This window comes from Pseudorca crassidens, chromosome 20 (assembly GCF_039906515.1).
Source record: "Pseudorca crassidens isolate mPseCra1 chromosome 20, mPseCra1.hap1, whole genome shotgun sequence".
NCBI lineage: Eukaryota > Metazoa > Chordata > Mammalia > Artiodactyla > Delphinidae > Pseudorca > Pseudorca crassidens.
In genome coordinates, this window is record NC_090315.1 from 44,446,633 (window position 1) to 44,472,941 (window position 26,309).

Here is a 26,309-nt window from a genome sequence, read left to right on the forward strand (position 1 = left end):
CTTTGGGAACAGAGTGAGACTGAGGAGGGAGGGAGAGAGACCAAGATGGGCAGAGATAGGGACTGAAAGACTGGGGACCAAATGGAGATGGATAAGGACAGAGGAACAAAGAGTCTGAGACAGGAAAACGCGTGTAAGGATGGAGACTAGGCCAGAAGTCTGTGGTGCAGAGCCCAGAGCTGTGGGCCAGTGGGGGTGGTGGAAGCTCCAGTTCCTGCCTCCTCCACAGAAGCCTGGCCAGCCGGGGTTTTAGGTGTCAATACACCGTGGGCCGCTAGAGGGTGCTCTGAATCTTCTCACTACACCAGTTATTGGCCAGACCTGGAAAAATGGGTGGCCCAGAGGGTTAGGATGACTAGGAATACATAGGTCCAGCCGCATCGCTGGCCTTGGTAAAAAGGATGACAACGTGAAAGGGAGTAAACCCTTACCCCCAGATCCTGCCCAGCCTCTTAGTGCCCTGACACATACCCACTCATGGCCTTGCCTCTCACCCTCTCACCCCTGATCTGTTTCAACCGAACTTCTACCCTCAGTTTCACAGCTGTAGAGACAGGGTATGGAGTCAGAGCAGGCTTCAGGACCAGCAGACTGGGGTTCAAATCTGAGCTCTACCACTTCTAGCCAAGTAGCTTGGGGAGTCTCCTGACCTCCCTAAGCTTCGGTTTGCTCATCTTAAAAATGGGGATGGGGACTTCCCTGGCGCAGTGGTTGAGAGTCTGCCTGCTGATGCAGGGGACACGGGTTCGTGCCCTGGTCTGGGAAGATCCCACATGCCGCGAAGCGGCTGGGCCCGTGAGCCATGGCCGCTGAGCCCGCGCGTCCGGAGCCTGTGCTCCGCAACGGGAGAGGCCACAACAGTGAGAGGCCCACGTACAGCAAAAAAACAAAACAAAACAATGTACATACCTTCATTAAAAAATACTTTAGTGGACTTCCCTGGTGGCATGGTGGTTAAGAATCTTCCTGCCAATGCAGGAGACACAGGTTCGAGCCCTGGTCCAGGAAGATCCCACATGCCGCGGAGCAACTAAGCCCGTGCGCCACAACTACTGAGCCTGTGCTCTAGAGCCCATGTGCCACAACTGCTGAAGCCCGCGTGCCTGGAGCCCGTGCTCCGCAACAAAAGAAGCCACCGCAATAAGCCCGCACAGCACAACGAAAAGTAGCCCCCGCTCGCCACAACTAGAGAAAGCCCGTGCACAACAACGAAGACCCAACACAGCCAAAAATAAAACAAAACAAAACAAAACTTTAGTGCAAAAAAATGCTAACCATCATCTGACAAAACAGCATTGCCACAAACCTTCTATTTATAAAAGATGCAACATCTGCGAATCACAATAAGGCGCAGAGCAATAAGGCATGTTATGCCTGTACTCTCATTCACACTTAGGGAAAGTATTCCAAGCAGAGAGCACAAGGAGGGCAGCACCAGTGAACGCTCTTCAAGGATCATCACCTCAGGTCTATAGGTAGGAGTATGGAAGCGTTTTTAGGCAGAGGAGATACGAAGTCATTCCAATCTGTATTTTAGGAGCACCTCTTACCCTGTGGGGATGGGTTAGAGAGAGCAGGATAGGGATTGGGAGGCTATTATGGCTGGGGAGAAGAAAACCATGAGATGCAGGGCCTGGGGGAGCAGGAGGAGGAAGGGTTCAGGGTGCTGCACATTTCCTGCTGGGTCACTACGTGGTGGGGAGCAGGGTTTTGTGTGTAGGCAGTCTGGAACCAGAGGATGTGTAGTTGTGAACATGTGTCTGGGGGGAAATGACTGCATAGCCCAGAAGAGAATCATGGCTTGAGGTGTGGACAGGAAGCTAAGGGGTAGGGCTCAGCTTTCCATGAGATCAGGAGGCCCTAGACGGAGCCCCAGAGCTACCAGAGGAAAAGGAGCCCTAGAAGGAGATGGAGGAGGAGCAACCACAGGGAGAGGAAGAGGACAGGAGGGTGCAGCTCCAAGAGGGGTCAGGCAGGATGAGGACTGAAAACTGTCCTCAAGCCTGGGCCCCAGGTAGGCCTGGGGTTGGCTCTGGAAGCTCAGCGGTGTCCATGTGTCTGCAGGGACCTTAAAGGATGCACGGTGGTCGGAGCTGTGACTCGGAGGACGAATCCTGGGTCTGTCTCCCTAGGGTCTCCAGGCGGAGGGTTGGCTGTGAACGGGGTATGGAGGCTGTTTAGAGCTCCTCGTGTGAGCTGTATGGGGTCCCCCGGGAGTGCGGCCCAGGCCAAAAGCCACAGAGGAACCGGGTGTGGGGCACTTAGAGGTTCCCGCGGGAGCGTCCCCGTATTGAGTCCCTCGGAGGCCCCGAGAGACTCCAGGGTCGCGGAGCAGCCTATCAGTCGGCTAGTGGGGCTGGGCCCGGGTCGCGGCCCGCCGGGGGCTGGGACCTCACCTGCAGACCCCTGAGCGCGGCCGGCGGAATTCCAGAGGCCACGGCGGCCCCCTGGGGCCCGGAAGCGCCGCCGCCCGCGAGCCCCGCGCGGAGCCAGGCGCCCTGTCCCGACGCGGCGCGCGCTGTCGCGATCCGGCGGCGGATGACGTGGCGGGGGCGGGGCCTGAGCGGTCGCGGCGGGGGCGGTGGCAGCGCGACCGAGCATCCCGGAGGCGCCGGGCCACCACGAGGTAACGGGCCGCGGGCGGGCGCGCCGAGGGAGCCGGGCCGTGGGAGCAGGGCCGCGGGAGCCGGGCTGGGGCCGCGTTCTGCTGGGGCCGAACTCTCTGCGCCGCCGCTGCATGCGGGATGCGGTTCCCGTAACCCAGCACGGGGCAGGCGGGCCGCGGGCACGTGAGAGACGCTGCGAGTGAGCGCGTGCCCGAGGGGTACGCCGTGCGTGTGAGCGGGACCTTGAGCGTGAGGGGGACTCCAGGAGTGTAAGACTGAGCGTGTGAGGAGGACGCCGTGTGTGTGTGTCTGTGTGTGTGTGTGTGTCAGTCTGAGGGTGACCCTGAGTGTGCGAGACGCAGTGTGAGGGTGACGCTGTTAGTGTGACGGAGACTCGGTGTGTGTGTGAGAGAGACCCTAGTGTGGAGGTGACTCCATGAGTGTGAGAGGGACTGAGAGAGGGAGATTGTGAGAGACTGAGTGTGAGAGAGACCGCGGTCAGAGTGGCCCTGAGTGCGACCCTGTGAACGTGAAAGAGACCGTGTGAGATACTCCAGTGTGAGTCTGGTGCTGAGAAAGAACTTGTGCTGCGTCGGAGAGACTCAGAAAATGAGTAAAGGCCCAGGGGACGAGCCTGAGGATGTGAGCACCTGAGCAGAGCTTCCTGGGGCCGCGGGGAGACTGGCCTGTTGGAGGGAGGACGGTGTGTGCTCCTGCTTCTATGGCTCTTCTTAGTGTCTTCACATCCTGTCATCTTGTTTGATCATCTCATGTCGTAAATGGAAGGCGATATTTGTGAAACATTAAGAGAATTCTTCACAGAGCACTGAGTGAACAGTTTGGGCACCACTTGTGTTATAGCCAGTGATAAGCAAGAATCAATATTTAATTTAACATTTGTTTTTGAGTACCTCTTGTGTGCACTGGACTGTGTGCTTGGTAAAAAGAATTCAGTCTCTGCCCTTGATGGGGAAGAAAAAGCACTACCAGGCTAGCAGAATGCGCAGCCATCTGGTGCTTATCTCTGAGAGCTGCTCCCTGATTTTGAAGATCTGGGAGGAGCAGACTTTTGAAAGCCTGTGAGAGCTTCCTGAAATCATTTTCAACTCTCTGTTCTTGTTGGGAGGCCCTTGAGGAAACGGCCCAGGCTGCCTACATTGCTGAGGTCCCACTGCGTGCTAATGGCTTTTGCTTCCCAACTTTGGTCTCAGATTGTCATTAAAAGTTCTTATATTTGATTTTCCTTTCCTGACAAATTTGTGGGAAACCACAGGCCTGATATTCTCCTGTCTGCCTCCTTCCCTTTCTGACTGTGGACATATTTTTATTACAAACCAAAAATAATAGGAGTTATATGACTGATCTCTCTGGCATTTCTTGGTACACAGGAAATTTCCTGACTTCTGTCCTTTGTCCTTCCTGCTGTAGCCTCCAGAATATGTGGATACATTACTACAAAAGTGATGCAGGTGGTGCTCATGGGACCTGGGACAGAGGGAACAGCAGTTGTCTAGACATGCATGACTTGAAAGGACCAGGCTGGTTCTCAGACACGTGTTCAGTTACACCCCACTGTGGGTGTGATGGAACTTCTAAGACTTCATTTTCTTCTTCGTACCTGACCATTTACGATGAGGTGGCTTATGAAAGTGTGATGTTTGCTTATTTCCTCACAGGTGGATATTATTGCTCTGTTCTTCGTTAATTTTCTTGGATCTTTGCAAGTTGTAAACCGTTTTAGTTAGTTATTTGAGTACAATGCTAGTAAAGAGAATGGCTCACACATAATTAACAGTTATGTAACACTATAATTATTATATAAATAACTTATATATTTATTATATCTCTTTCTAAAGAGTAATTTTGGTGGTTTATATTTAAAGATACTTGCAATGAGGAAGTAAAAATAGGAAACCAAAGCCATGGAAAAGACTAGATATCAGGTACTGTTGAAAAGTGAGGGTATCTGTTCACTGTGATTGGGAGCTGAATTTGATATTGAGTTTCCTGGTGTCCTAAGTGAAAAGACAAATGTAAAGAGTCACATAATTTAAGTTTAAGCATAAAAAGAGTAATACATTTTCATTGTAGAAATTTTGTAAAACTCAAAGTATAAAAAAGAAAAAGTCTTCTGTGTTTTCACCACATTTAAGATTTTGGTGTCTTTCTCAACAGCGTTTTTTTTTTTTTTTTTCATAGTCATCAATTATAAAAGTTTTAGAATACAGCTTGTAAAATATTCTTTGTTTGAACTTTGAAAGAGACAATTTTTCTCCCTGAAAATTGCATATGATAGTTTCATGGTTAAATTTTCATGAGGAAATTTTAGTGGTCTAGTGAATTCCTTTATTATCTGCTGCACAGGAGCTTGGAAAATATGATGAAAACCTGTTAAAAGCTGTGTTATGTCCTTACAAGTGGGGTTTAACACTAGTTTCTCAAGGCAGAAAATTACTTATAGGGTGTATGGAATTGTTTAATGAACACTGTCTTCAACAATGAGTTTAGAGACTTTTGTTTTGTTTTGTTTGCCATGCCGAGGGGCTTGCGGGATCTTAGTTCCCCAACCATGGATCGAACCTGGGCCCCCTGCAGTGGAAGCACAGATCCTAACCACTGGACGGCCAGGGAATTCCCAAGAGACTGTGTTTTCGAGAGAGGGAGACTAGACACACACATGCAGGGACACAAGGATATGTGTGGAGAAAGAAGTCAGCCAGGATGTTGAGGAAAATGGTGGGAGGAGAAGGGTGTTAGAGGCAAAGGACTCAGTATGAGCAAAGATGTGTTTTTCTGATGGGCTCTGGAAACCCTGGACTACTCCAGGTTCTGGAAACTGTAAGTAATTCAGTGTGGCTGGACCATGGGAGGGACCATATGCAGCAGGGGGTCTAGTGATAAGGCCCTGATAAGAAGGTTGGAATTGATCCTAAAGACCTCGGGCAGCACCTGAGGAAGGGTTTCTAACTGTGCTCTGATAGCAACCAACTCAGTAGATAGTAAGGTTGGTATTCTGTTGTGAAACTTGAGGAGCCAAAGCAGTTTTTCCCTGTTGGAAGGCTGTCTCCCACCCCTGATCTGCCCCCATCTCCTGCATGGAGGTAAGCCCTATTGCAGGTGCCTTTCTTTGTTTGTTTTTCCCCTCAGAATTCACATAATTTTAGACAAGAACTGTGTTGGGACATTCCATTTTCAGGTGTTCTAGATCCTTGCTGATTTTATGTTTACTTGTTCTGTTGGTGACTGAGAGAGGTGTATTGAAGTCTCCAACTATAATCGTGGATGTCTGTTTTTCCTTTCAGATCTATCACTTTTTGCTTCATGTATTTTGAAGCTATGCTGTTGGGGGAAATACACGTTTAGAATTTTCTTCTTGCTGAATTGACCTCTTTATCATTATATAATGTTCTCTTTTATCCCTAGCAATACTTCTTATTCTGAAGTCTCGTCGGATGTTAATATAGTTACTCCCCTTTGTTTTTCTTTTGTTTTTTGCGGTACGCGGGCCTCTCACTGTTGTGGCCTCTCCCGTTGCGGAGCCCAGGCTCCGGACGCGCAGACTCAGCGGCCATGGCTCACGGGCGCAGCCGCTCCGCGCTCCGCCCGGGATCCGCCCGGACCGGGGCGCGAACCCGTGTCCCCTGCATTGGCAGGCGGACTCTCAACCACTGCGCCACCAGGGAAGCCCTCCCCCTTGGTTCTGATTAGTGTTTACATGTTTTTTCACCATCTTTTTACCTGTAACTTATGTCTTTATAGTTCAAGTGGGTTTCCTGTAGACTGCATATTGGGTTTTGCATTTTTATCTAACCCAACAATGTCTGTCTTATAATTGGTGTGTTTAGATCATTTACATTTCATGTTATTATTGATATGGTTGGATTAAAATCTTCCACCTTGCTAGTTGTTTTCTGTTTTCTACTTATTTCATGTGTTCTTTGCTTCTTTTTTCTTCTTTTCTCTACCTACTTTTGGATTGAGTATTTTTTATGATCTGTTTTATCTCCACTGTTGGCTTATTATTTATACCGTTTTTAACTTTCTGGTGTTTGCCCTAGTTTCACAATGTACATCTTTAATTAATCACAGTCTACCTTTAAATAATATTACATCAGTTTTCACATATAATATTATATAAGAATCTTACAGTAGTATAACTCCCAGTTCTTCTTTCTTATCTTTGTGCTATTGTTTTCATACACTTTACTTTTACCTATGCAATATATTAACGCTGCATTGCTACTATTTTTGCTTTAGGCAGTTAGTTATATTCTAAGGCATTTAATAGAATCAAAAAAGTATATTTTTTAATATTTACTTCAGACCATTTGATATTGTCCTACAACTCTTAGATGCTCTGTTCTGGATTTTTTCACATTTTGACTTGTATGGTTTTCATTTCTCTGCTGAAATTCCACATATGTTCCTGCATGCTGACCAAATTTTCCATTAGAGCCTTTAATGTATCAATCATAGTTATTTTATTTATTTATTTATTTTTAAATTTATTTTATTGAAGTACAGCTGATTTACAATGTTGTATTAATTTCTGCTGTACAGCAAAGTGATTCACATATAAATGTATATATGTATATTCTTTTTTTTATAAATTTATTTATATTTGGCTGCATTGGGTCTTTGTCGCTGCGTGCGGGCTTTCTCTAGCTGTGGCGAGCGGGGGCTACTCTTCACTGTGGTGCGTGGACTTCTCATTGCAGTGGCTTCTCTTGTTGCGGAGCACAGGCTCTATGCACACAGGCTTCAGTAGTTGTGGCACACGGGCTCAGTAGTTGCAGCTCGTGGGCTATAGAGCGTAGGTTCAGTAGTTGTGGCGCACAGGCTTAGTTGCTCCGCAGCATGTGGGATCTTTTACAACCAGGGCTCGAACCCTCGTCCCCTGCATTGGCAGGCGGATTCTTAACCATTGCACCACCAGGGAAGTCCCAGTCACAGTTAGTTTAAATTCCCTGTCTGATAGTTCCAATATCTGGATCATCTCTAAGTCTTGTCCTATTGATTAATTTGCCTCTTGATAGTGGGTTGTTTTTATTGCTTTTTTTATGTTGCTTGTGATTTGTTATTGATTGTCAGATGTAATATGTGGAAAAGTAGAGATTGAGGTACATAGTCTTTATTCTGGGAAATGGGTACAACGTCTTCTTTTGCTAGCCTGTTAATGTGGGAGTTTGAGTCAGTTAGGAGGTGAGTTGGGTTTGAGTTTTGTTGTTGCTATGATTACCTTAGGTGCACCAGTGGCTCCAAATTCCTCTGGTGTTTCCTTGCCCTGAGGGTGCATTTTTCTGTGTTTATGCTCCACCCTCAGCATTAGGTCTTCTTTGTACACCTGTGCCTCAGCACACAGTGTACCACAGCCTTGTTGCTGGGTGCTTGCTAACCTGGTGGTGGGGAGTAGAGCGGTTCTCTGTTGTCTTGGTTCAGCCTCAGCCTTAGGCAGGCCCTATTTCCCTGGGTCGGGGGGGTGGGATCTTTCTGGGTGAGCCTGCCATGTCTAATTGTCTGGACCAGAATTTCCTGCTCCTCCCTCAGGCAGAGAGGATTGTTTTATTTTTTCTTTCACCCTGTCCCAGCTGCCTTGGGAATGACAGTTTCCCCATTCCCCAGGTGATTAAGATTTTTAGAGAAGGGAGCAGGTGGACCTTCATATTTTTCCCAGAGCAGTGACTGCTTTCCTTCTCCAGGCCAGCACTTCTGAGAGGCTTTCTCTGGCCTAGTAATTCTTGTGAGCACCCACTGAGGTCTCACTGGAGAAAACCCTCTAAGTGTCTACGGCTCTTGCTAACCCAAACTTGACCTTTAGTAATTCATTAAAAATTGTTCCCGAATTGAATTCTTCTTTCCTGCCTGTATGGTGGTTCCATTGTTCTCCCTCCGCCACAGGTAAGCCAGAACTTGCATCTCTCTGGGAGGTATCTGTTTTTTCCTAAATCTCAGTCTGGTTGGTTGGCCTGTAACCTCAGCTCTCTAATGATTTCAAGAAAAGTTACAATTCTGTAGATTATCTGCCTTTTTCTTGTCATTGGAGTCGGAGTGATGCTTTTCCCAGATTTCTACATCTTAAGTGAAAGTTAGAAGTCAAGGCAGTTACATTTCATCCTATTTTTAAATTTTCCAGTGAAGTGAGTTTACCTTTTTCCCTCCCTGTGATATTGTGATTATTTATTTGGTCTTTGTCCACTGTTCCTGTCCCACAGCTCTTATAATTTCCTAATAAGAGCCACAGAGGCATCTTTTGTTATAACATTTGTTTTGTTCCCAGTTCCTGAAATAGCTCCAGATCAGTAAAGGTTAAACGGATGTCTTTTGTTATTCATATAACCAGCCCCCTTCAACACACCTGAGTTTGTTAATGAGGTGATTTTTTTTGAAAGCATCTAGATCCTCTAAGGATGGGGGTTGCTTGTCGCGGGAACCAACCCTGTGATTAGAGGGTTTGGAAGTTTTAGTCCAGGTCCGACCTCCTGGGAGGGGAGAGGGTCCGGAGATTGAATCAATCACCAGTGGTCAGTGATTTGATCAGTTATGCCTTTGTAATGAAGCCTCCATAAAGAACCCAAAAGGACAGGTTTTGGAGAGCTTCCCGTGCCTCTTCTCCATACCTTGCATCTCTTCCTTCTGGCTGTTCCTGAGTTATATCCTTTATAATGAACTGGTAATCTAGTAAGTAAACTGTTTTCCTGAGTTCTGTGGGCAGCTCTAGCAAATTAATTGAACCCGAGGAGGGGATAGTGGGAACCTCCGATTCATAGCCAGTTGGTCAGAAGCACAGGAAAAACCTGGACTTGCGATTTGGCATCTTAAGTTGGGTGGGGAGGGCTGTTTTGTAAGATTGAGCCCTTAACCTGAGGAATCTGTTGCTATTTCCAGGTAGGTGGTGTTAGAATTGATTAAATTGTAGCAGACACCAGATCTGCTGGATGTTGCAGAATTGTTTGATAGAAAACTCACAGTCTGGTATCAGAAGTCCAAATAGAATACCTGGTAACCTCCTCCCCCTCTCCACCAGCTGGGGTCTGATGAATAGGGGGAGGCTGGAGTGACCACTGGGGCCAGGTTTCTCTGCTTGCCTCCATGTTGGGTTGAGTGGGCAACCCAAGTCTCTGTGCACTGACTTTTTTGTTTTTTAAAGGAATGTAAGGTGCGGTGGGGGGGGAGAACACTTTCCCTCTACCCATTTTAGGTTCCTTGGCTGGGGAGTTGTAAATTAAACTGGCAAAAGACAGATTAACAAGAGAAAAACAATCAAGTTTATTAACGTGCATAGAGCATACACATGGAAGCACTCACTGATGAAGAGCCTGCACCTGACTCTTTTTTTTTTTTTTAATTTATTTTTGGCTGCGTTGGGTCTTTGTTGCTGAGCGCGGGCTTTCTCTAGTTGCAACGAGCAGGGGCTACTCTTTGTTGCGTTGCGTGGGCTTCTCATTGCGGTGGCTTCTCTTGTTGCGGGGCACGGGCTCTAGGTGCGCGGGCTTCAGTAGTTGTGGTACATGGGCTCAGTAGTTGTGACTTGTGGGCTCTAGAGCGCAGGCTCAGTAGTTGTGGTGCACGGGCTTAGTTGCTCCGCGGCATGTGGGATCTTCCAGGACCAGGGCTCGAATCCGTGTCCCCTGCATTGGCAGGTGGATTCTTAACCAGTGCGCCACTAGGGAAGTCCCTGCACCTGACTCTATGTGAGACAGGCTCTTCAGGTGTTTCCTAGTTTTGTTTTCATGCATATCTGAGCTCACCTGACAGACACATGAAAACAGATATTTTCCCACGTGCCTGCATAGAGTCACCTTCATGGCTTGGTGCCAGGAGGAAAGGAAAAGTGGTGCTGCCTTAAAGCCAGGCCTCATAATAAGCAGAAGGAGGCTGGCTCAACTCCGCTGGGAGTGGGGGAAGGCTTATTAATGGCCCCAGAGGAGCTTTTTCACTTGGGCTCAGGTCTAGACTCTGGAGGGGTACTGGGACAGGTAAGGCAGGAGTTTTGAGTGGGGCCTGTGGAGATTGGAGTTTTCCCTGAGAACTACTCAGTCTTGAGTGGCTGTGGTTCACTTGCTCTGAGCTCCATGAGGCAAGATTCCAGCACATCCGTTGTTGTTGACTAGATGAGAAGGTTCTGGGAAGATGACGTACTGATCCCATTCTTATTCCTGGAAGTTATCTCTGTGACCTTAAAGGACTGACTCCTGGGAGGGAATCAAGTGGCTTACCAGATTCCTTTCTCCAGAAGATGCAGTAGGAGTTGGGGATCTGAATTCCCAATTCCTAGGGCACAGAAATTGAGGAAGAGAGAAGGTCCTGCTGAGTGCAGGGTCAGGAAGGTGCTTGTCTTCCTCCGACAGATTCTGGGTCCTTCATAGATAGGTTGGTGTGGGATCCAGCTTCCTTGAGGTTTCTGGATTGGCCCAATGCTGATCCAAAAGAAGCAGTGTGCATGTATGTACGTGTGCACACCATCTCCCTACAGGATGCCTTCCAATGCCAGATCTGTGGATAAGAGGAGACTTATAGCTTTGTTTTGGTGTCAAGATTACTGGGTCCTGTTTTGGGGGAATCTCTTTGCAGCCCCAGGTGGTAGTGAGAGGCAGGCTGAGGAGGAAAGCAAATAAGCCAATAGCAGATGAGTCCCACATTAGGGTGCCCTCTGAATGTTCTTTCTTCATCTGGTCTTATTATGTTATCCCTCTCTTTTAGGCACTTTAGAAGAAGAAAGGTGTTGAATGAGGAAGCAGCAACGTGGGAAGTGAGGTGGGTGTTAATGGACAAAGCAACACAAGGGTGTGTATTTTCATGGATGTTCTCTCCTTGGTCTAGTCTCTGCAATAGCGATATGCCCTTGTCTTAGCATCTTCCTAGCCCTTCCCACCACCTGTTCATGTTCTTTGCTGGCCTGAGAGTAGCTACAGACCTCTCCACATGTGGCTGGACACTGCAGAAGTCCCTGTTTATGTTTGGGTGGAGGTGAGTGAGTATGGAAACTGAGAGGCCTATCAGGCTGGCTAGTGCTGTGAACCTAGTGCTGGGACTCTGGCAAGTTTGTAGGTTTTAAGTTGGTAAGAACAGAGCAAAACCTACACCTCAGGGAGAATCCATGCTATGGATAAACCTAATGCCAGCCTACCCTGGGCATCAAGACTCTTGTTAGAAGTCACCCTCATGTCGTGTCTGAGCCCTGTTGGTGTCTTTCCTGGGAGCAGTGGAGGTCAGCCTGCCTCCATTTCTCTGTATCCTGTGGTGGGAACTCAGACAGGCTCATTGTATTTAGGTCTGTGTATGAGTCATGCTGTCCCTACACAAGAGGTAGGCAGGGAAATCTGCCTGCCTTGCAGGTCTGAACTAGAGCCTTATCAGCCACTACCCTAGACTGACATACTTATATTCTTTGCCAGGCCATAGTAAACACAGTTGTGAAGGAACTATTTGCCATGGAAGCCAGGGAGCTGGAGAGCCCCACACCCACATACCATCTCATTCCTGAGGCCAGCCGGCCCAGGGAGGAAGAAGATGTCAGCATGCTGCCTCAGCGGTCCACAGAAACTATGCAGCTAAAGAAGGAGATCTCTCTGCTGAATGGGGTCAGCCTGGTGGTGGGCAACATGATCGGCTCAGGAATCTTTGTCTCACCCAAGGGCGTGCTGGTCTACACTGCCTCCTATGGGTTGTCGCTGATCATATGGGCCATTGGTGGGCTTTTCTCCGTTGTGGGTGCCCTTTGCTATGCAGAACTGGGGACCACCATCACCAAGTCGGGGGCCAGCTACGCTTATATTCTAGAGGCCTTTGGGGGCTTCATTGCCTTTATCCGCCTCTGGGCCTCCCTGCTAATTGTTGAGCCCACCAGTCAGGCCATTATCGCTATCACCTTTGCCAACTACATCATCCAGCCCTCCTTTCCCACCTGCGAGCCCCCGTACCTGGCCTGCCGTCTCCTCGCTGCAGCCTGCATGTGTAAGTCTGAGGGCTTAGCGGGGGAGTATGCGTGGGGCTGTGGGTTATTTTTATAATGCTAATGGTAATTTATATTTGAAGAGCATAATTTGCTTTTCTTTTTCTGTGGGGAAGAGAGGCATCTTACCTTTTTGAAGAAGCAATTTCACCAAAGTCATTTGTTCCTGAGATAAGTAAGGGTAAAGGATGGGGATGGGGAGAGTCTGAATCTGTTTGTGGCTTCTGGTGCCTCACTTTCCTTCTTCGGTGTCCCTGAGTTCTGTTCCCCAGTCTATGTGACAGGTTGGTGCATGTCTTATATTTGTCTTATTTTGATTGGTGTCAACATCACTAGTTGTAACTTAACCCAGGAAAAACCCTCAGTGCTGAGGCGTTTATTCTGCTGCTCCAAAAAAAAAAAAAGTTATTTTGCTTCCCAGCTTTTAATCTTAGACCAGTTTAAAGCCATCAGTGAGGAAATGAGCTTCTCTAGACTGTGGGGGTCCCAAGGCTTTATGTCCTACAGGCTCACAGTAGGACCACTCCTTCCTGCCACTGCCACTCTTCACAGGCCGATCTAAGCAGCAGGCACCACACCAAAATGGCTGTTTCCCACTGGTGTTTCAGATTTCTTTATGCTGACTTTGTAAACAGGCTCTGCCTGCGGCCAGCGAGGAAGGTGGCTTCTACCCTGTATTTGGTTTCTGAGGGCAGAACCTGAGATCCCAGTGGATCTCTCTTTATTTTCCTTTTTTTCTTATGAGGTTGTAAGGAGGAATTCTGTGTGAAAACACTGGAAGGGAGAGAAGATTATTGTGAACTTAGTCTAGTAAAGCTAGTGTTTTAGCTGAGAAGTGGCCCAGAATTCCCTGTGTTCCTTAGCACTGTGCTGCCAGAGGCACTTAATTATACTCTGTTCTTTCCATATCTTTGCTTGCAAAGCGTTGGCAGTATGTGTAGTTTATCCACAGTGTTAAAAATAGACTGACAGTACCTTGGACTTAGCCGTAAAGGATTGTACAGTATGCTGTGACTCCTGACTTTAAGGAATTTATTAAAGACAGATGTTAAAAGGGAACTCTTCCACAGATACCCCTGGGAGGAGAGAAAGTGGGAACTCAGCGGTATATGTGATAGGGTTTCACCAGGGGAACTCTAGCCTAAGCTCTCCAAAAAAGGGAATAATTTTCTGATTATAAAACATGTTTGTTCAGGAGAAATTTAAATTAGCCTCAAATCACCTATAATCTACCGCCAAGACATGAGTACTTTTATTTTTTTTAATATTTATTTATTTATTTTGGCCGCGTCATGCAGCGACTGAACCCGCGCCCCCTGCATTGGGAGCGCAGAGTCTTAACCGCTGGACTGTCAGGGAAGTCCCCAGACAGGAGTACTTTTTTTTTTTTAATAAATTTATTTTATTTTTATTTTTGGCTGCGTTGGGTCTTCGTTGCGGTGCGCGGGCTTCTCATTGCAGTGACTTCTCTTATTGCGGAGCACGGCGCGCGGGCTTTGGTAGTTGTGGTGCACAGGCTTAGTTGCTCCGCGGCATGTGGGATCTGCCAGGGCCAGGGCTCGAACCCGTGTCCCCTGCATTGGCAGGTGGATTCTTAACCACTGAGCCACCAGTGAAACTCAGGAGTACTTTTAAAAAAAAATAAATTTATTTATTTATTTGTTTTTGGCTGCGTTGGGTCTTTGTTGTTATGCGTGGGCTTTTCTCTAGTTGCGGAGACGGGGTGGGGGTGGGGGGGCTACTCCTCGTTGTGGTGCGCAGTCTTCTTATTGCAGTGGCTTCTCTTTGTTGCGAGCCCGGGTTGTAGGCACACGGGCTTCGGTAGTTGTGGCTCGCAGGCTATAGAGCACAGGCTTAGTAGCACGGGCTTAGTTGCTCGTGGCGTGTGGGATCTTCCCGGACCAGGGCTCGAACCTGTGTACCCTGCATTGGCAGGCGTGTTCTTAACCCTTGCGCCACCAGGAAGCCTGACGTATGGGTACTTTTAATAGTTCAGTTACGTCTTCATTTCTTTCTGTTATAGAATTGGAATCATACTTTGCATATAACTTGATATTCTGCTTTTTAAACTTAGTATATCCTGGATTTCCCCCCTTTTTGTGAAATGTTCTTCAAAAGAAACATTTTTTAAAAATAAATTTATTTATTTTATTTATTTATTTTTGGCTGTGTTGGGTCTTCATTGTGGCACTTCATTGTGGCATTGTGGCATTCTTAGCCACTGCTCCACCAGGGAAGTCCCAAAAGAAACATTTTTTAAAGTTATATATATATATATATATATATATCTTCTTTTTTATTAAAAGGTGATGCATAGACCCTACAGAGAATTAGAAAAATGCAAAAAAAGAAAGTTAAAATCACCCATGATTTTACCTCCCAGAGAACTATTGTTACTATTTGTGTGAAATACCTTCTGCTATTTTTTTTTCTGCTTATCCATCATTTTAAAAAAGTACCCTTGATATAATACTCTTTGTGGTTTGTATACTGCATTTAAAAAAATTTAATATTTAATCCCTTTCACCAAATATTCTTAGAAAACATGGTTTGGGACACACAAGTAGTTTCCAGGCAGTGTAATATAGTGGTTAAGATCATAGCCTCCCTTGGGAGTTCCCTGGTGGCCTAGTGGTTAGGATTCCAAAAAAGAGGACTTCCCTGGCGGTCCAGTGGTTAAGACTCTGAGCTTCCACTGCAGGGGATGTGGGTTCAATCCCTGGTTGGGGAACTAGGATCCCGTATGCCTCTCGGCATGGCCAGTGGGTGGGGGGAGGGGGAAGATCATAGGCTCCCATGCCAGGCTGGGTTTGATTCCAGCTTTACCATTGAGTAGCTATTGACCTTGGAGGAGATAGTTAACTGGTGCCTTAATTTTCTCATTTTGTAAAATGGGAATAGTGATTGTACTGTGAACTGAAAAAAACATGCACAACCTAAAAGTTGAGAATTATTTTTATTCTGCAGACAAAACTGAGGACTTAAGCCTGGGGCACAGCATCTCAGATAGCTCTGAGACACTGCTGCAAAGAGGTAAGGGAGGGGCCGGGATATATAGGAGTTTTTGCAACAAAGACCAGGTAGTTGGAACATTAAAAGATTACTGTTTTTTGTTTGTTTTTGGTTTTTCGCTGCCAAAAAAATGGGATCGAACCCATGCCCCCTGCAGTGGAAGCTTGGAGTCTTACCCACTGGACCGCCAGGGAAGTCCCAAAAGATTACTGTTAATTAAAGAAAACCAGATATCTCATTAAGGAATTTAGCTCTTTTCTATGTATGGAAAAATGCAAAAGTCAGGGCTCGTTGAAATCACTCCTTTGATATGTAGCTCAGCTATCTGGGGGCAGTGTCCTGTGGTTTCTCAACCTAAGTCTCTTCAGGGTGCACTGTCGGGGGTGGCTGCAGTTAGTGGGTGGCTGACTGCTAGGTGGCAGGCATCTGTTTCTATCCTGAGTTCCCTTAGGGCTCTCCGGGGAGCAGCTGTTTTGTGATGGCTTGATGGCTGCAACATTCTTTGTTTACTGATATGACAGGCAACATTTTTTTTTCATTTCATTGATAGTACCTATCTGAAAAGATTGTTGTGAGGAATAAGTGAATCAATACAAATAAAGTACAATACTTCTCTCTGACTGGCATACAGTAAATGCCCTATAATATCATTATTAAAAATAATGCTGCTGTGTAGAAATCATTTTCAGAGTTTCTTCATATTTTATTAGGATAAAATTATAAAAGAGAAATCCCTGTGTCTAAAGAATTAAACTGTTTTAAGTTTCTTCGTGTTTTACCCAGTTGCTTTCTAGAAGATTTCGTGAATTTGTACTCTTTTCTGAGCACCTGTGAGTGCCTGTGCATTGGTCCCTTGATGGCCTTAGGATGAATTCCAAGAGTTACCAAATCAAAGGGCACCTCTGTACATAATTTTTCACATAAAGAAGATTTTTGTTTGTTAAATCTTTTTTCTTTTATGATTTTTCCCATTGTTTTTTCTTAGGAAGCCCATCCCCACACTAGGAACTGATCTTTTGATTGGAGGAGAGACCTCACCTCTTAGAAATGCAAAGTTATGGTATCATATAACTTCTTTCATTCAAATGTACTTTTACACAGATTACTCAGTATTTGCATTACCAAAAACCCCTATTCCAGAAACCAAGGTATTTCCATAAAGCGGGCCTGAGGGCGGGAAACTTGTCAGAGCTGGTGCCAAGTCATTAAAACCTTGTCCCATCCTAACAGATTAGGGTTTAGGGCTCAGTTTACTCCTCTTCTTGGAAATTAGGGTGTAGAATCAGGCTGATGTATCATCCAGCTAAGCTGGGGTGTCCTGGAGGGAGCCTCCTTGGACAGAGGTGGCACTGAGAGCAGCCTGGTCTCAAGAGACCTAAATTGGAAGAAAACAACTATGTCATAATTAGGGGAAAAAACAAAGATCTGCACTGAATGCTGGGTGAGGCTTGGGTAGGAGAATTACGTTAGTCTTGAAACTGAGACATGAGAGGGGTCCAGGTTAGTTGGGAGACTGCTTAAAGAAGTTATATCCATGCTAAGCTAGACAATTAAAATTCCATCCTAGAAGAAAGGGCCTAGGCAGTCTCCATATAACTAACTCTAGGGCAGAGCTGCAAGCTGTTGGCCCACGGGCCACCCTTGGCCCACAGATATATTGGGCCTGCACAGTGTTCTAAATAATTTTGAATTACTTGCCAACATTTAAAAATCAGGACTTGCCCTTTCTCTTGAAAAATCAAAAGTTCTGGCAAACTTGGACCCATATTCCAGCCTCACACAATCAGCTGCATTTGAGTAGTGGTTACTCCTTTAAATGGAGCATATATTCTCCCATTGACTGCAGTCCCCCACTCCCTCTTGTTTTATGTCCAGACATTCTTGCCTTTGCTCATTTATATTACCTTCTCGGGCCCTGAAGGCATTGCTATTTCAGATCCTGGCTTCCAGCAGCCCTCCACTCCAGTCCCAGGTTATACATGGCAGGGAGATACATCCAAGCAGCTTTTATTTTTTTGGATTTCAGATTGTCTTAGGTACTCACTATGTCAGAACAGTGGTTCTCAACTGGAGATGAGTTACCCCCCCAGGAGACATTTGGCAAGGTTTGGAGACATTTTTGGTTGTTGCAACTGCTGGGAAGGGGTGTTGCTGGCATCCAGTGGGTACAGGTCCGGAGTGCTGCTGAACATCCTATAATGCACAAGACAGCCCCGCATGACAGACTTATCTGGCCCAAAATGTCAATTGTGCTGAAATTGAGAAACTGTCATTCTGCTATTATGTATTCTGGGATCTTGGACTCTTCTGTGGTGGGTGGGGCCTCAGGCTGCCCGCTGAACTCCGTATGCTTAGGGGCTCTTATTCACTTATGGGACTGTAGGGGAAAATGGCACTTCTTGAGGTCCATAGGTCCTTTCTCTGACCAGGTGACCAGCAGTATTCTCAGTAGCCCAGGTGCCCAGCATTGTAGGAGTACTTGATTTGTCTGCAGAAGTGTGTGTTTCTGGCTTAGGTCTTGGTGCATTTATCCCTGTGGGATTCTGTCTGTTATGTAACCTCAAATACATCATTGGAGAGTATTTGCCATGAACTGACGTGGAAGTCAGTTCAGCACTGACACAGTGGCATCAGCAGAGGTGTGCTCACAGCTGAGACTCCATTGTCCCTGAGGATTTGTTTGGTAAGGCTGACAGGGAAGGGAAGAGGAGGGGAAGGAAGAAGGAAAGGGAGACTGTCAAGGGTGAGACTGCAGTGAGGAAACACTGTGTGATGTATGAATGGCTTCCTATTGCCTCTTGCTGTCTTGGACTCATGCCTGGGCAGGGTTCTAAGTAGGAAGGATACTCTCCTCTATTTTGGTCAGCTGTTGCTATGGATAGACAGCTTTTATGTTCTGACAGTGGCAGGCCTGAGGAGGACTGGCCTTGACCACAGTTGCTCAAAAACCCTGGATTCTAACCCTATGTATAGGTTGAATGTTTTGATAATAAGATTAAATATGTATACTTGTGTAATTGAAAACAAGGAAGCTTTTAAAAAAGACATGTACATTATGTATTCATACACATGCCAAGAGGTAGCTTCTGATTCCAGGATCTCCACTTGGAAGGGTTTACCTCTCCTAGACTGTTGTAGAACATTTCTCTCCTAAGAGAATTGTAGATGTTTTTTTCCCCTTCTTTTTCTTTTCCCACTTTGTCGTCGTTGTTAAGGATTGCACTCCTCTGTCCTTGAAGGCCTATTTGTGGGAGGAATTGGAATGTTCCTTTTCCTCCCAGTGCTTGTAGGAGAAGGGAGCTGCGACAGTCAGCATAACTGGAACTACGGCTTCAGATGCCAGGCCATCTCCTCATCAGAAGGAGAGTATGAGAGTTGCAGTTTTGTCTGTGGGCACATGTATTACTCAGGATTAGTCTGGGTTTCAAACAACTGAAAACCAAAAGGAGCATGGCTCAAGCATGTTGAAATTTATTTCTCACATGTTAGAAGTAGGCAGCGTGGGGCTAGTAGGATGACTTCATAATTCTTCAGGTTCCTTCCTTCTGTTTTACTGCTCTGCCATCCTCAGCATGTGACTTCTGGCTGGTGGTCCAGGATGGCTACTCAAGCTCCAGTCATGTCTGCCTTGTAGCTGACAGGAAGGACAAAGAAAGACACCTCTCACCCTTCAAAGATACTCCTATAAGGTTTTACTTATGCAACACTTTGCTTATATCCCTGGGTTAAGAACTTAGTTACTTGGCCATACCGGCCTGCAAAAGAGGCTGGGAAATGTCATCATTATTTTGGGCAGCCAGACTCCAGCTAAAATTTCTATTACTAAGGAAAGATGGAAGAACAGATATTAGAAGATATGTAGCCATCTTTGCCACAGAGAGACTTTGGGGATTTATTTCTGCTTAGGGATTGGATCTGGATCTGCTGTTTGAGTATTTCTCAGCAACAAGTCCCTAGAGAGCCTGGAAGACCCTGACATGGGTCCCACACTCATTGGTGCAGGCATGCAGCAAGGAAATGAGATTGGAGGAAGAGGGAAGGCGTGCATGTTTTAATTGTGGTAGTTGAGTCTGAGTGCCTGGCCTCCAGGCTCAGCCTGGCTGTCTTGTATTTGAGCTCTGGTGTAGTCCTTGCTGCTAGATGGGAATGGGAGTTCTGGGAGGCGGGTGGGGGGTGGGGTGGGGAGGTGGGGGATCAGATGGTGAAATTTTGTTTCTTAATTAGAATCAGGAAAACATTCGAGGGAGTTGGCTTCTGCTTGGTAGACTGTTCTCGGAGCTCTCTGTTCTCTGGCAGGGCTGAGAGTCCAGTGAAGCAAGCAGGGCTCCTGGGGCCAGCATTTAAGGATGCACTCACTCTCAGGTTTGCCAGGTTGCCCCCCGACAGTGAGTGCCTACTTAAATTTTGTGCCCTGGGCTCCTTACTCACCTACTCTACTCCTGGTCCTGCTCCCTGGCTACATAGTGTTGTTGTTGTTGTTTTATAAATTTATTTTATTTATTTATTCATTTTTGGCTGCATTGGGTCTTTGTTGCTGCGCGTGGGCTTTTCTCTAGTTGAGGCCAGCGGGCTTCTCATTGCACGTGCTCTCTTGCTGCAGAGCACGGGCCTTAGGTGCGTGGACTTCAGTAGTTGTGACTCGTGGGCTCTAGAGCGCAGGCTCAGTAGTTGTGGTGCACGGGCTTAGTTGCTCGGCGGCATGTGGGATCTTCCCGGACCAGGGCTTGAACCCGTGTCCCCTGCATCGGCAGGCAGATTCTTAACCACTGCACCACCAGGGAAGTCCTACAGAGTGTTTTAAATTAAGTACTTTTACTGAGAAAGAAGTGTATGTGCATGGTAAGTCAGTCAAACTATATAAAATGGTATATAGTGGAAAAGTCTCCTCCCTCTCAGAGCTTTAGTCTTCCTCCCTGAGGCAGCTGCTGTGACCAGGCTTTTGTGTATCCTTCCATCCGGTCTTTGAGAAGGGGCTCTGCAGGGGCTTCCATTGAGGTGCTGCCTTCACTCATTGAATTCCCACTGTGTGCAGAGAGGCCCAAGCCATGGGGGCAGTTTGTACCCGGATGGAGGGAAGGAAAAGGAGCAGAACCCAGAGGAGGGAGTGCCTGTCAGTGGGCTGAGGAGTGTGTCAGCTTCTCTCCCCATTTTGCAGCCACATTTCAGTGCTACAAACCAGAAGCACAGCAAGCACAGCTAGGACATTGTGAGACAGCCTCTTTCTCCGTGTGTATGTCCATCTTTCTGTTTCTATTCCTTTTGTCTCCATCTCTTTGTCTCTGCCTCCTTGTCTTTGTCTCTTGTCTGTCTTGCCTCTGCCTCTGTCTTCTGTATGTTTCTGTGTTTTTCCTCGTCAACCTTTTTTTTTTTAACATCTTTATTGGAGTATAATTGCTGTACAATCATGTGTTAGTTTCTGCTGTATAACAAAGTGAATCAGCTATACATATACATATACCCCATATCCCCTCCCTCTTGCGTCTCCCTCCCACCCTCCCTATCCCACCCCTCTAGGTGGTCACAAAGCACCGAGCTGATCTCCCTGTGCTATGCGGCTGCTTCCCACTAGCTATCTGTTTTACATTTGGTAGTGTATATATGCCCATGCCACTCTCTCACTTCGTCCCAGCTTACCCTTCCCCCTCCCCAGGTCCTCAAGTCCATTCTCTACATCTTTGTCTTTATTCCTGTCCTGCCCCTAGGTTCTTCAGAACCTTTTTTTTTTTAGGTTCCATATATATGTGTTAGCATACAGTATTTGTTTTTCTCCTTCATCAATCTTTTTCTCACAAGCTGCACAGCTTCTTACAAGCTGCTCTCACTTCTGCTCGTTTTTGTAGTCCTGCTTCCTTCCTCTGCTTTCTTGTGGCTTTTCTTCCTCTATTACAGGGGCTCGTAGGTGATTTTGACTTGCTGTGGCCCCTGACTTCGCTGCTGTTAGATAGGTTCAGTTTCTTGGTATCCTGACTCCATATTCTTGGGAGAGAGAATCAAATAGGCCTAGCTTGGGTCCGTTGTTGGACTCTATCAGCCGTGATAGGGAAGGGGGAGCAGTTCCCAAGAAGGGGCCTGGCAGGTACTTCAAAATATGCTTACTGTATTGCACAGAGGCCTGTGGATTACTGGTGGCTATTTATTAGGTAATCCTCATGTTAGCTGATCTAGGCTTAGCTTCACACAGCGAACTCTGATTAGCAGGGCAGGTCCCCGGGAAGACCTGCCAGCAGTGTGCATTCCTTTGGTCTTATCCCTTCCCCCTTGGCCATTATTTACTCCCCACCGCCTCGTTTCTCCCCCACCCCCCGCCCCCATGCACCCTATATGACTGACTAGTAAGCACCCGTGTCATTTGCCAAAGTACTGAATGAAAGCTCTTAAAGTGCCATGGAGGCTGTTCAGCCACTCATGCTTATATCCACAGGCTGGCCCTAGGCTCTCCTCTCCATTTGAGTGGAGGAATGTCCAACTTTCTGAAAACTGCCTTGCTCCAGGGGATTGGCAGTTAAGCGAAAGTCATCACCATCTTGATTCCAACCACGGTTGATCAGTTCCCATCTTTGCTTGGCAGTAAGCTTAAGAAAACAGTATGCTTTTGTATCCCCCTAAGAATTTGTGATCTCCTTGGGGAAGTACCACCCAGATGCCTGAGGGAGAGAGAGGAACCTTCTTGAGACATATGTCCATATGACCACAGCACAAGGTACTAAACTGTGTGTTAAGTGAGAATGTTGTAGGGTTCAGGGAGAGAGAGCTCAGGGAGGAGATGGCTGATATATTTTAGCAAGGTTTTACAGAGGAAGTGGGGACTGAGCTAGACCTTGAAAGTGGGAGTTGCTATTGCCTATGGCAGGAGGAGGAGGGGAGGACATTTCTCTCATGTGTATATCCGGCATCAGTAAGGAGAGAGTCGGACTGAAGGAGAAAGTGCAACATGGGTAGAAGTAGGTAGACGTGGACTGGAGGATGAGCCCCCAAATTTTGTAATAACATTTGAGGTTCTCGTAAAAGTTCTATTTTTGGAGGCTAGAGGTGTCACTGTGGAGCCCCTTGGATACTGATATTCTCCATGGATCAGAGCAGTCCCTATTTAGCCGGGGTAAGGTGGTGGGACCTCTAACACAGGACCCAGGTATCACTGAGGTACGTGAGGAGCTGGAACGGAAAGCCAGCAGTGCTGACGCGAGCCCACTTTTCCATGGGCCTATCCGAGAACTGGGAGGTTTGGATAGGAATGGGCGTGGGGGAGATGGGGGGGGGGGGTCTATGTAAGCTTGGGAATGGTAGTTAGCCTCTGTCAACCTCAGTTTCCTCATCTGTAAAATGAGAATAGGAATGTCTGTTTCGTGGTTGTGAGAATTAATTGAGAGGATGTATGTGAAATTGTCAGGCACATGATAGCCTTTTAAAAAAATAATTACATGCAAAACATTGTCTCCCTAACTGCTAGGTGACCTGCCACCTGCATTTAAATTGACCTTATTTGTTGTTGGGCCTCTCTTGTCCCCATTCTCTAATGTGGCCATGGAGAGGTCTTGTGCCCCAGGTGGTTTGAAACTTTGGGAATCTGAGTGGGGAAGAATGGGTGAAGTTCACCATTCCTGGGCCTGGGGGGAATTTCCAAAAATGGTTCGGGCTGTCAGAATGCATGAATATGTGGTAGTGCATGCCTTTGTATCATTACTTGTCAACATTGATGGGATGTTTTCCTCTCAGCTGGGGCAGATGGGAGATGTCCCCCATTTGCCTGTTCTGGTTCTGACCGGTCCGTCGGCCCCTTTGCCTTAGGCAGACAGGATAGAAATGATGTGCTTTGTAAAGAGAGGTTGGGCGTCGGTGCCCTCAGCTCAAGCCTGCCACTGACTTTATGGTTTTCTTCCTAGGTCTGCTGACGTTTGTGAACTGTGCCTACGTCAAGTGGGGCACACGTGTGCAGGACACATTCACTTACGCCAAGGTCCTGGCACTCATTGCCATCATTGTCATGGGCCTTGTTAAACTGTGCCAGGGTAAGAAGGGCCCCAGGTCAGAAGGAGGGTGGGTGACTCCGGGAGTTCCCCTGGATTCCCTGAGGAGGATGTGGGGACTCCGTTAGCTTTACTGCTCAGCTCTTTCTGTATATGTGCTAGACTGTGTCAGTGAGAACAGGAAATCTGTTCTTGGGCTTCTTGGGCCAGGCTGGTTTGGTCTAGTGGACGTGAGTTAGCCCCTCCCTCGGGGCTGCTTTCCCTCTGTGGTGGTGGGGAGCATTGCAAGAAGCCAGCCGAAGGCCTAGGAGCTTTTGAAACTTGGGTTGTAATTGGGTCATAAAAGTAATCAGTGGAGATAGAGTGAGCCCTGCTCTGGCTCCTGCTTTTGGTCTGTGACCGCCAGTCAGTGGGGAGGAGGGCTTGGCCCTCCTTGAGAGGGGTGGGAAGTGTGTGGGTGGCAGGGAGATGGGGTCTGGAAATGAGTGGTTATTTTGCAGCCTTTACTTTTCATCTGGACTTGCTCTTATTTAGCATTTCCTCCCAAAGTCAGCTCTCAGCAAAATATTAAAATATTGTGAAGTTGGCACTGACTTTCCTGCCTGTTGGCCTTAGAGAGCTTTTCATTCCCAGATCAGAGTAGGCTGACAGGGAGGGTAACAGGCCTCCCAATATTCCCTGACCCCTTAGAGAAGTCCTGAGGTGCCCTTGGCCAAGGGTGTCTCAATTATTAGACAACACAGTTCTCTGGGTCATCTGTCTCTAAACTTGGCTGTGTTTACAATCCCCTGAGGAGCTGAGACTCCAACCTCAGACCTATCGGATCAAACTCTGGTTGGCTTGGAGTTCAAAAAAATGTGTTTTGGGGAATTCCCTGGTGGCCTAGTGGTTAGGATTCTGGCTTTCACTGCCGAGGGCCCAGGTTCAATCCCTGGTCAGGGAACTAATATCCCACAAGCCGCGTGGCGCGGCCAAAAAACAAAACAAAACTAAAAAAGAAAAAAGTGTGTTTTTAAGAAGCGCCCTGGGTGAATCTTAGGCAGCTGGTCCAGTATCTGTGTGCCTGTGTGCCAAGTTAGTACAGCCAGCCATCTGGATGTTCCTAGAGTCTCTGAAACATCTTGGGGTCTAATTGGGTAGTTGAGTAATTCTCCCTCCAGGATCTGTGCCCTAGGGAACAGCTACTGTGTGTGATGAGTGGCACCCCTGGGGTTCGGGAGTCTCTACTTACCCCCTCTTTGTTGCACACCCAGCCCTTTTTGCCACATTGGGGGATGGGTCTAGGCTTTCTGCAGTGGGTGACAGCAGGCTTCCTTAGAAGTCTGGGTCTTATTAAAAACCTCCAATGTGTCTAGAAGGTCTGTCTCCTGGACAGCTGGGTGCTGTTCCCTTGGCTTGCAAGTCTGCAGTCTCTGGAGGCCTCCAAGGAGGATGACAGATGTCTAGGCAGCCTCTCCAAAGGTGGAGGTGGCCCAGGCCTACCCCAGGCCCAGTGAGAAATAAGATCCCAGTTCCTTCGAAGCCTGTGATTTCCTGCCGCACACAACCATAGCCACTGCGAGTAGAGTTCTCTCCATGAGACTGAGAAACCCATTTGACCAAGTTGTGGAACTGTCTGGGCCATGAGAGGTAGTTCCACAGGAAGATCTAATTGTTAATGAAAAATGACTCCTTTATGTGAAACAGGGTTCTTTCTAAAAATAAGAACTGTGGCCTACCCTGTGGTCTCCCGCAGGAAATGGAAATTCACTAGGGCTTTGGAAAAGGTGTTATCAGGTCAGAAGGCAGCCAGGAATGCCTTTGTTTTTCTGAGATTGTCTCCTTCTACTAAAGGAAAATGAACTATTCAGAGGGAGTGGGTGGGGTGTGGGGAGCTGGTGGTGGTGGTTCTTTTGGTATTAAATTGTTTTTGTTTTTTGTTTTCTTCTCCCTGCCCTCTTGCTTTTCCCTTCTTTTCTTGACCCTCCTCCTCTCTCCTTTTCTTGCCTCTCCCCTTCCTCTTTCTTGCTGCCCCTCCCCCTCCCCCTCCTTCCTCTTCTCCTTACACCTGCCATCTCTCCTGTCCTTCTCCTTCTTCCTCTTTCTCCTCTCTGTACCCCCCGCTGCCCCCCCCACCTCCGCCTTTGCCCCCACAGGACACTCTGAGCACTTTCAGGATGCCTTTAAGGGTTCCTCCTGGGACTTGGGAGACCTCTCTCTCGCCCTGTACTCTGCCCTCTTCTCTTACTCAGGTTGGGACACCCTTAATTTTGTAACAGAAGAAATCAAAAACCCAGAAAGGTAAAGGTGGGATCTCACTCTCCCCAACTTGGCTGGAACTCCTGCTGATAGTGGGCACGCTTGCCATCTTCCCTCCCCTCCTCCCTCTGTCTCTCATCCCTTCTTCCTGTTCCCCCTTCACCAGCTGTGAGGGATTAGGGGCGAGGACGGGAGTGAGTGAAGGTGGGAAACCCCTGGCTCCTTGGCCTCATATTCACACTGGAGGATCCCCAGGGTCCTTCCTGGAGGAGAGGTCCTTCAGTGGGCAGCAGCTAACCCAGCTGGGGCTGAGATGTTAAGACCTTGCACTCTGGTGCTGACACTGAAGCCTGGGGAGCCAGAAGCTTATTCTGGGCAGCCGGGTTCCCAGCCTGGCCTCCAGTCCCTACAGGACAGTGCTCCTCCTTCAGTGGGACCCAGTGGTCCCACTGGGGTGAGGATCAAATATTGATCATGAGCCATCTTCACAGGGAAGGCTGTCTCTCTCTCTCTCTCTCTCTCTCTCTCTCTCTCTCT

At 47.4% G+C, this 26,309-nt stretch overlaps 1 protein-coding gene across 7 annotated transcripts in view; it reads left to right on the top strand.

Annotated features, from left to right (window-relative positions):
* Window positions 1-1,884: 1,884 nt before the first annotated feature.
* SLC7A6 (solute carrier family 7 member 6) overlaps window positions 1,885-26,309 on the top strand; it is a 36,484-nt gene continuing 12,059 nt past the window's right edge. For 2 of the 7 annotated variants that reach the window (XR_010938953.1, XM_067718588.1), the window contains exons 1-5: window positions 1,979-2,118; window positions 11,307-11,360; window positions 12,002-12,560; window positions 23,451-23,576; window positions 25,670-25,814. Coding sequence is in view for 6 of the 7 variants with exons in the window: in XM_067718588.1 (XP_067574689.1) it covers window positions 12,038-12,560; window positions 23,451-23,576; window positions 25,670-25,814 (794 nt within the window). In the remaining variant the exon portion in view is untranslated. Of the gene's footprint in view, window positions 2,165-2,558; window positions 2,627-2,729; window positions 2,825-2,868; window positions 3,310-11,306; window positions 11,361-12,001; window positions 12,561-23,450; window positions 23,577-25,669; window positions 25,815-26,309 lie in introns of those variants that run through there. The other 5 variants (XM_067718591.1, XM_067718590.1, XM_067718589.1 and 2 more) reach the window with 5 other exon arrangements.